General features: G+C 37.9%; 2 protein-coding genes across 2 annotated transcripts in view; both read left to right on the top strand.

Annotated features, from left to right (window-relative positions):
• Positions 1 to 1,819: 1,819 nt before the first annotated feature.
• LOC137047050 (zinc finger protein 585A-like) overlaps positions 1,820 to 10,769 on the top strand; it is a 48,701-nt gene continuing 39,751 nt past the window's right edge. Inside the window, exons 1-2 of the mRNA XM_067424587.1 lie at positions 1,820 to 1,953; positions 9,776 to 9,892. Coding sequence (XP_067280688.1) covers positions 9,835 to 9,892 — 58 coding nt within the window. The 5' untranslated portion in view covers positions 1,820 to 1,953; positions 9,776 to 9,834. The remainder of the gene's footprint in view (positions 1,954 to 9,775; positions 9,893 to 10,769) is intronic.
• The window catches only part of LOC137047049 (zinc finger protein 585A-like), a 66,801-nt gene continuing 57,856 nt past the window's right edge, over positions 1,825 to 10,769 (top strand). Inside the window, exon 1 of the mRNA XM_067424586.1 lies at positions 1,825 to 1,953. The gene's annotated coding sequence lies outside the window, so the exon portion shown is untranslated. The remainder of the gene's footprint in view (positions 1,954 to 10,769) is intronic.

The raw sequence follows: 10,769 nt of genomic DNA, 5'->3' as shown, positions 1-10,769 counted from the left end.
TTGAAAGCACTAGAATTTTTTTACAGTGTACCTCTAATTTGCAAACCATGACTTTTCTCCATTTTGCTCACATTCACACGTTGAATCGATGTCTGATTACAGGGATCAGCATTCATCAAAATTCTTTCAGATTAACTGGATTAATGAATTGATCGTTTAACAGTGCTGGAAATATAGAGCTCATTTCTGATAATAACACCACTTTTGAGAAGATAAAGACTAACAGTCTGACAGTTGGATCTTTTGGTTTGTTTTTGATTTGCCCCTTTTTAATTGAATTATGGGAATGTAATGATTCGAGACCCAATGGAAGTGAATAAAGACAAGCAGCATCTGATTCAAAAACCTCATCATTTTCCAAATTAAGATTAAAAAGAATTTAAAGCAACAAAAAAAGTTCAAAGAGTGTCATATTAAACGGATAAATAATCAATCTTGTTTTTTTTGTTTTGTTTAAATACTATTGCTATTCCTAACCTTTCAAGATCAGCGAGATCAGGGGTTTTCAAACTATATGATGCCAAGGACCCCTAAATATGATGAACCTTTATGAGGGACCCCCTTCCTAAAATCCATCTATTTTTATCTAAGAAAAAAATATTTGAACTGTTAGATAAATATAGTAAGTGTGACATTTATAAATACAACATATTGTTTTCCAACTTAAACTGGCTATACTTAATGTTGGATGTATAAACTTGAAGAACATTTTCAAATAAAAATGTTGTATAAGCAACTTTCCCAATAAATGTATGTAAGCAGTTTACATTCTTGCCTTACAACCCCAGTGAGCGAGATAAAGGGGACTATAGCGAGAAAACTCACTAGAAAAATGCAAAGCAAACGTATACAATTCTGGAAAGTATGTATATGGCAAGAAATGAGAGAAACATTTAGAAATGAAACAGTTAGAGTAGACTTTATCCATTATTCAGTCTTTTTATTCTCTGAAATTTTCTGGGGACCCCTTATAACCTTCTGGAGGACCCCTGGGGGTCCCCGGACGCTATATTTTTTTCCCCAGGATGGTAGGGGAAGGTACCGCCTTTTTCGTCTCTGATTGGCTAGAAGGGCTCTCCTCCTATTGGTTATACATCTCGCATTCATGGCAGGTTGTCAGCTAGTCTGTTTTGATTGTCTTTAACAGAAGTGAACGAAGTCAATCCAACATAGCCTACACACACACACGTTTGTTTTTGTGGCATATATTTTTATACTGTAAAAACTGTATTTTCTATCCCCCTACACTGCCCCTGCCCCTAAACTTACCCATCACAGGAAACATTCTGCATTTACTTTCTAAAAAATTTTATACTGTATGTTTGATAAACATTTTGAAAAGTGGGAACATGGCTAATGTCCTCATATTTCACCCTCTCCTATAATACCTGTGTCATACCCATACACATTTGTGTATGAGACGAGTGTGTGTGTGTGTGTTCCATTACTAGCAAGTTTATGCAATGTTAGGTTCACAATAAATAAAATCTGTCATATTTAAATCATACTGTGGTGTCTCTATGAAATTGGTCTCTTCTATGAAATTCACTATGACATTGTGAACTTGAAATAAAATCTGAACTTCGTTTACTTCTGTTGTAAAGACGATCAATCAAAACAGACTAGCTGACAGCCTGACATGAACGTGAGATCGGAGGAGAGCCCTTCTAGCCAATCTGAGACGAAAAAGGCGGTACCTTCCCCTACCGTCCAAGGAAAAAAAATATCGCTCCCCGGACCCCAGTTTGAAAACCCCTGAGCTCGATATCCTGCTATCTATTTGCAGGCATCGCATTGCCTGTTTTCCGCCAGTGGAGGCGCTCGAGCGACCGAGGCAACGCATCCGAGTCTAGAGAAGAAGAGAAGTGAGCGAGGGAAGGAGGAAGTAAGAACATAAACATGAGAAGTGGAACACAGCTGTTAATTCTGCTCTAAATCTGATGATTTCACACTGTGAGTACATTCATTTATCATTTATTAGGAGAAATATAAATCCAAACGAGTCGGTCCATTTAGTGAATCACTCAGAAATGAATCGACTAATGTTCATTAACAGTTACGTTACGATCGAGAAATGTGAACTGACTGGTTTTCCCCACGTTATAATTTGCGAAGATTATGAGTTGTGTTTTCATTTTATGTAGTGAACAAATTAAACCTGATAAACAAAGTTTTTAATGATAAATCATATGTAATATAAGCAGGGCTCAATTTTTCTCCACTCAATGATGTCCACTTATCACTTTGTAACATAATATGAGAGAGAACTGGATGAGATTGTAGTTGGCTTGAGTAAGCTAGACCTGAAAGTATAATGTATTTTTAACAGCTTTAAGTTTACAGGTTTTAAGTTTTAAATAGTTTTAGTTCAGTCATTAAACGTTAGAATTAAGTTTAAGTTAGTATTTTAAAGGGTAACGTTAGAGTTTTGACAGAGACAGAGATATGTCTTTTCAAGGTCACCCATTTCTACTCGTACTCAACCTGAACCCTTTTGAGCGCCTCACAGCTCTCAAGAAATACAAATCAAAACAATAGACCTCACCTAATTAATAAATTTACTTTATTTTACAATAAATCAAGGCGTTGTCCTTTATATTCAACATCTCTAATCTGTAGAAACAAAATAATTTTAACTAAAAACGTCTCATGGTCTGACAGACACATCCCTAAAGTGTCTGCAGACTCTCCCCTGTGAAGGCCTTATCGACCTCAACAAGACAATAAGCAACCGCAACTTCAAAAAAATGCCTAAAACAAGCCCAATATTATATTATTATATTATCATCAACCTCTCTGAGTTTGAAAAGCAAACAGTGATTTTACACAAATCTTCAAATTGCAGTAAAGGCCACACAGTATCCTCTGATTAGCTGTGAACAGAATAGGTTTGGAGAAGGAAAAAGCGACGTGAAATAGATAGTTGGAGTTAGTGTACACATATTAGGAGCAGTGGTGAACACACACACACACACACACACACACACACACACACACACACACACACACACACACTGCAAAACATGAAAAGATAAGCTCTGCATCTCAATGTGCAATCTGCCCTAATTGGACAATACCATTTAGGATTAATAATATGCACATTTTTTAAAGTCTATAATTGGGAAACAGGCAAGCACCAAGGGAGCGCTGCAATTAGGCCTATGGTATGGATTTTTTTTAACCGCCGGTGAAAAGCAAGAAATTCCCGCCATTCAGGTAAACCGCTTTTAAACCTGTGATATTAAAAAAAGAAAAGAAAACACCTCACCAGGCGTGGCGCCCCTCTTGCGCGTCTTGTTGTGAGTGTCACACACACATTCATCTGTTTCTATAGTTTACTCTGTAAATTAAATTGAGAGTATAACTAATGCATATATACTATTTTAAATACTGTACTGTATTCCATATATATATAGCCTACATTTTACAATTATAAACGCGCCAACATCCATTTCATAAGCATGCGTGTTTATTTTCCGTCAGTGAAACAACACATAGGCATAGCCTACAGCCTGTAAAACATTTAAATGATTATAAGTAAATAATGGTAATCTTAAAAATATAAGAAAAGAAAATATTCGTTTAAAAAATATTTGTTTTATAGCCTATTGCCCCACAAAGATGCATCATGCCGGTCTGCGCTTTAAGATGAATGCGGGACACGAGCTGGATAGACACTGTCTCGAATATCTTCGTCTTTGTGTTTTCTCCTGATGTTGCAAAGCAACACTTGTTGTAAAACGTCTGAAGAGTGAATTTTATCTTCCACAGGGTCAAGACATTCAGGCTATGTTTTATTATTCACTGCAAGAGAAAGCGAAAGTAAAACCGCTTGGTGCACGTGAACTGTGCTCTTCTAATAAACTTGACACGCCTTAAGACTAAAAACAAGCACAAAATGTTTTAAATAATATTTCGTCCTACAGTGTTTTTCTACTTTACCACAGTAAAAGATGTGAACGGGTGGAATAGACTTAAAGGGGGGGTGAAATGCTGTTTCATGCATACTGATCTTTTTACACTGTTAAAGACTTGGATTCCCATCCTCAACATAGACAAAGTTTCAAAAACTAATGTTGGACGTTTGATGGAGTATTTCTGTGTTAAAAATACTCCTTCCGGTTTCTCACAAGTTTCTGAGAGTTTTTTTTGAGTATGGCTCGACTTGACGTTAATAGAACGGAAGGTCCTTGTATGGGCCATACGGGCTCTTCTCCCGGTAGGGTGCGCGCGCGAGAGAGCAAATGCGCGGCCGTGAACACTGCTCTCAAGCTGTAGATCCAGTTGTCCGTGAACACTTATGTCGGTTATAGGCCGCGCCGCGCTCCACTTCATTCCTTCACTTTGACGTTAAGCGACTTCAACGCTTCAGCACAGCATTCCGGGAAGGCAGCGTTGCATTTGAACTGATTTGAACGCAGAAATGCTTCAGTCGCAAGTGGATCTCCACACTCCAAGAAGTGTGTTTTTGACGGAGCGGTCCCAGCGATAAAGGTTCGGTCCTGCTTTGGAAGCAGCCGGTGAGTAAAACTGCTTCAAATGTCTGTGCTGTCGGCTATCGTCGCGTGAGTCAACATCAGTAAACGACACGATCGCGTGCTTCGTCATTCAAATGCGCTAACGGACTCCATTGCTGTTCTATGTAACGTTACACTAGTCTGACGTGCAAAACCGTTTTGCTTGCTACTAACGTTTGGTCGCATACAATAGTCCATAAACCGAATCATGTGCTCATAAACTGCGAGTAAACACACACAAATGTTGACAGGCCACTAAATACAGTCCATACCACAGAGACGGACGTCCTGCTGTTGCTGTTTCTATTTCAGCCTCCGAATGATTCTGGATCATATATCTATTAGCTGAGATCGATAGCGATGGGCTTCTCCACGCTTGAGGACGTCACCGCTTTGCGAATTCGTCATTCTTTAGCTCCGCCCACTCGATACGCCTCCAGGTGCTCGGTTTTTTCCGGAAAGACTCGGTACGGCCCATATTTCTTTTACAAATATAATAAAACTAAAGACTTTTCGGAGATATGAAGGATGCAATACTACTCTATAGGTACTCAAGATTGACATGAGATTGACTGAAACTGAGTGTTTCACCCCCCCTTTAAGCAAACGAAAGGAAGAAACGTTTATAATTCCCTGCAAAAATGAGTGCGCCGCGAGTGAAGATTTGGGAAAAGAAACGAGATGTCCCGTGGGATAAAATTGACTAACGTTAGGTCTATTGTTAAAATTCACGGAAATCGAAATATCGGATGACAAGATATTAAAACAGAATTAAAAAGCTGGTAAATCTTAAATTGGGCTCAGCCTCCCTCTCTCATTCGGCAGGAATCCATAGGCTGTTTTCATGGCTGCGATGTAGCATCTGCAAATTTATTTCCCTTGTAAAAGCTTTGTGCTTCACCCCTGTGGTAAAAATCACGTAAAACCACATTTTTCACATAAAAAAACACTGGGTCAATATTATAGTTTGAAATTATAGTTTTAATTAAGTAGAAAATAGTATGAAAGAAGATATTAAAATAGAAAGTGCACAACTCCTCCTAAGTGGAAGCAAGCAAATTTTTCCCCTCACGTGCAAACTACCGCGGATGAGTCCTTAGTCGGGTTAGTAAAATAACAAAATGTAGTTTTTAAGTAAAAAAATATATTTATGTAAAGAGATAAAATAGAGTCTGGGAATAAACGTCACTGCGCGTTGCATTCTGGGCAGTCGCCGCCATGTTTTAGGTCACGCTCAGGAGCGTACAATGATAACAAATACGAATCACTAGAGAAAAAACGACTGTATTCACGTTAATACTTTTTAAGAACTGCTTGCACTCACTTGGAATGAATGTACTAATATTTGAATCTCTTGCGTACATGAGCACTCAGTCGTAATGCCAGGACATTGCACATATTCATCTAATTTCATACAATCAGAAATCATATGGTCGTCTATCGCACCACACACGGGACTACACATTGATTTCTCTTTCGCAGTTTTTTTTAACATAGCCTAACAAAAAAGTCTGTATCTGATATTTAAAATAATATTGCTTGATCTCAGCCATTGGGTCATTTGTTTATTCAACATTTATCATATCGCAATTCCATAGCGTGACGTTAAATTATAAGGGAAAACATATGAGAGTATGGCCCGTAATGCAGCTTTGAAATGATTTGAATTGTGAACGCAACTTTAGCCTAAGTTAACAGTTTTACTGGACTTAAAAGGTGCAAGTAGCCTACAAGATTCCTTCTACTGAGAGAAGCAATGAAGAACTTCCAGATGTGTTTACATTATTTATGGCGTACGCATATGCGGTTCAGAAATCATACATGTGTATCTGTTATGAATAACAAATAAACACAAATTATAAAGACACATAAAATGGGTACATGGGTAAGCTGTTTATTTTTATTGAGGTTTACTTTCACCTTCACCTGTTGTTTCCAAGCTGGTAAACTGAAAAATTGTGCGTCATTTGAGGGTTTTTTCCCCCACGCAGTTCATGAGAGCGGCTATAGCAGTCCATAACACAGCAAGCGTACACCATTCGAAAGTTTTTACGTCTACCTCCACTACTACACATTCGCTGATGTAGTGTCTGTGTCCTAAAGTCCATGAATGAGATCCAATGTGCTGTTTCCAGGAGGAAAAGCTAAACAATCACACTCCATTTGCTTTTAGGTTTCCACTCCGGTCGTGAGTGCGATTATGGCAGTTAATGGCACAACACGCGTTCACCATTATACTGTTTTTAGCTGAATTAGTTCTACTTTTAGAACTAAAAGCGTCAATTTCCTATACAACACAGTACCGACAGCGGCCTCCTTGACCTAAAGTCCCAAAATGTAAGAGTTGCTTACGTCACGATCCCAGACTCTATACAGAGTAGCCTATAGTAAATTATAGGTTTTTATACAAATAAAAAAAATATCACAATAAAATGAACATGCTAGTTTTTCTAGCAAAAAATATGAAGGCTGGAATGTAAACGTTTTTTTTTTTTGTGGTGATGGCGGTGACGATCTCAGACCCGCGGTAGGCATCACGTGACCGCAGTATTGCGGTAAAACGGTAACCGTCCCAGTCCTAGCTGCAATATAGCCACATCATTTATAATAAAATAAATTTTAAACTATACCTACTGTTATTATTGGTATTTTTTTATAATAGCCTGTATTAATGATAAATACATTATAAAAATATTTTTAAAATTAAATTAGGTGTCTGCCTTTCCTCTCCATCTCTGTACATCTCTGCTGGTTGCATTGTTTGTAAAAATGTATACTTTTATTTATCTACAGGGCTCTATGCTAACTTTTTTCTTGAGGAGCACTTGAAAAAAATTTAGGAGCACAGTCAAAAATTTAGGAGCACTTTCCATCAAACCACCATCAAACACATTCCAATTATAACTTTCACATTACAGGTCGATATTTGTCCCTTTAAATTAATGTCCAGGGGCATTTTTACCATTATAAGAGCAATGTTTTCTAATCTTATTAAATGTATGCATCATCTGTCAATATCTTCAATTAAAATGGAAAAGTTGTTTTTAAAGAGACTGCAGAAGTGGCACAGAAGCTCATCTCAAATGGGATTTAGACACATTTACATAGTGTTTAATAAAGCTCGTTGGGAAATAATGTTCTGTGAATGTTTTAAATATAAGTTTTTGAATTTAGAAATATGCACAAATTAAACTTTAAAAGTTTGATATTTTAAATAATAAAAAAATAAACAAAGAAAAATTGTATACTTATTATATACATTTAGTAATTTAAACAGCATGTGTGATAAAGATTAAAATCAAGAACTCAAGGGCTTTTTAAAATGATTATTAATTAATAAGTTTTTGGTGGCATTTTTCCCCCAAGTTAATTTTTGAGCTTGTTTATGATAATCCAAATGTGTTTATGATAATCCAAATGTGTTTATGATAATTCATATGTGTTTATGATAATCCAAATGTGTTTATGATAATCCAAATATGGTATTCCAGTTCATTTTGATTTGGCTGCAGATCTTCAGCGCATGCCGCCTGGTTAGTGCGCATGGCTGCGTCGTCACACCCGTTTCATCTTGTGAACAATCTTTGTCTGAAGTGTAGTCTGTTTTGCACTTTTTTTGTGTACACATTTTTGCACTTACTCTGCTGACTGAAGGCATGAAAAGCCGTTGATTGCAGTAGGAAATGTAGCCTAACAGTTTCAAAGTGTTGATGCACTTTGGGAGTTCTAGTTTTTATTCCGATTGTATTACACATCTATTCATGAGAATCGATCGGGTCACTCGCACCGGTGCACCTAAATATTTTTTCAAAGTTGCACGCATTCATTTTCAGGCGCAAAAATGGTTATGTAGAGCCCTGATATAATAACTACTTTCTTTGTATAACATTCTATCTAACAACATATTTGACTGGACTTTTTAAAAAGAATGTAAGCTAATCAAGACAGAGATTGTGAGCGCTGTTAAGTTAAAAAAAACTAAGGCCGGCCGCGCCGTCAACATAAAAGTCACAATAACAAGCACAGCTTGCGTTACTTCAGAGTTCTTACTGGCGGTGCGAATGCAACCAGGAAAACTACCCTAGGGGAACATTTAGTTCCCAGGGAACCACCCTGATTCCTAGATCCTAAAACTAAGAACTTTCCGGTCTACCCGGTGCAAAAGCCCCTGTTCTTGGATGCATATTTTTACTTTTTATTTAAAGAAGAAACCCAATCATTGTATAGTTAACATTTGAGTATTCATGCTACAGAAAAGAAATACGTTTTTCAGGAAGTGTTTTCAGCTTTTTCTTTATTTTTTTATATATAACATATGGCATTCAGTAGCTTCAAACAATGGTATAAAACTATTCAAAACATCATTCAATGTAAATTGTGATAATCATATCTAATAATTACAATTACAATTTCAAGGGAATAATCAACAATTATGATTTGTCATAATCGTGCAGCGCTAATTGTAAGTGTGATGATCATCTGCTAAATGCGACCACAATTCACACCTTCAGTCAGTGAAGCCGCTCCCACAGCCGTTCATGAGAGTTTGAGACGTCAGAGTTCGGTTTGTTAGGATGATGTGAACACTAGGGATGGCGAAAACTAAACATTTTCTTGACCGACCACCGAGCCTTATTAGGCGGTTGAAACCGGTTAACTGATTAGTTTAAAATATGCTGCGCTATTTGAAATAACAGCCGCGAGCCGCGCTCCCGCTCTCACACACACACACACACACACACACTGTCCCGGCACCGCCACCTCCCTTCCATTCACGTCACTTTTTAAAAATCCCCCACAGCGTGAAACACGAGTCCCGCAAACGCGGCGCTGTGGAGCTTGTTTGTAATCGGAGGACAATGGCTCCTTAGTTTCGAAATGGTTTGGGTACAAGGTGATCGCGTTAGAAGCTCATTTGAAACATTGCCGCGGCTCATTTAAGAAAATGAACGAGCGCTTTAGTTCGAGGTAGTGCTAACAATAATAAAGAAAGACGATCAACACCTTATGTGTTACCACTGAAATGTAGATGTAATATATTTCCAAATGTTAGCCCATCTTATGAGAAATGCACGCTTCATACTGTCGTCTGCCTTGACTCTAACCTCGAGTGTTTTAGCCTGTTTACTTTTTGCAAACCTTGGGATGCGCGCAAACCCAAACGCTGTGACCTCGCAATCGAACTCGGGTTCGGTCCAGGCAATCGAACCAAGTGTGAAAGCGCCCTAAATGCTGGGAATATTCCCGTCTTCCCACAGGAAAAGCAGCAAGCAGGAGGAATTACTCCAGGAGAAACTACAGACATACTATTGTAAAGATGGAGTTTAAGGAAGAATCCTGCAGAATAAAAGTTGAAGAGACAGAGGAACAAATAGGTTGGTGTTTTCCTTAATTCTCTTTAATGAGGAACATTAAAAATAAATACTGACATATAACAAAACATCTGAACTCAACAAAAATATCCATTTTCAACTGCTTTTTTTTCCGGCAAATTTCTTATAATGTGTAAATCTGTAAGAGCATAAGATCCAACAACTGAGACAAACAGACAAATTCAGATGTTTTACAAACAGAAATGTAATAATACTCTGAACAGAGCGGGGCTTAATATCAATAGCAAATTGAATATCAAATTGAGATTGAACCATATTTAGGGCCTGAGCACCGATGGTGTGAGGACACAATTGGAATTGCTCAGCCTGTTATTATTCTTCTCCCAAATTAGTAGGGATGGGTACCGAGACCTGGTATTAATTCAGCCCCGGTGCTAAGTTATGAAAGACCGCAGTATTGATAAGCTCTGACGCTATCGGTTCTGCTGTTGGTACTGGAGCAATGAAGAAATTACATTTACTATTTAATAATTGCTTTATAGAAGTAATATTGTGAATTCTATATTGCTACCCGTTTCTATAATGAATAATATTAAACCATGTGTTCGATTTTTGCTAGTCGCAAACGAGAGAGAGAGAGATCTCATGCGGATACAGCGTGCACGACACGATGGTGGCCAACAAAAGTTTAGTCTGGTTACGCTTCAGGCCTGATAAAAATGCTGCGTTCTGTCTTGCGCAACTTCCTTCCCTTCACAGTGGTGAGCTAGCCTGGTTTTGCCAGACTCTCGTACATTTCATTTGTACATAGAGTCTGGCCACTCTCCATTGACAAGGGTTTATTTCGGCGAAGGCGGGCACCCTGTTGAGGTTAAAAACTATTGGATCTGCCCTGAGCCACTCTGGATCTGCCATAACC

This window comes from Pseudorasbora parva, chromosome 18, assembly GCF_024679245.1.
Source record: "Pseudorasbora parva isolate DD20220531a chromosome 18, ASM2467924v1, whole genome shotgun sequence".
Classification (NCBI taxonomy): Eukaryota; Metazoa; Chordata; class Actinopteri; order Cypriniformes; family Gobionidae; genus Pseudorasbora; species Pseudorasbora parva.
Note: the sequence above shows the minus strand (reverse complement) of the source record. Positions and strands in the feature narration are given on the sequence as shown.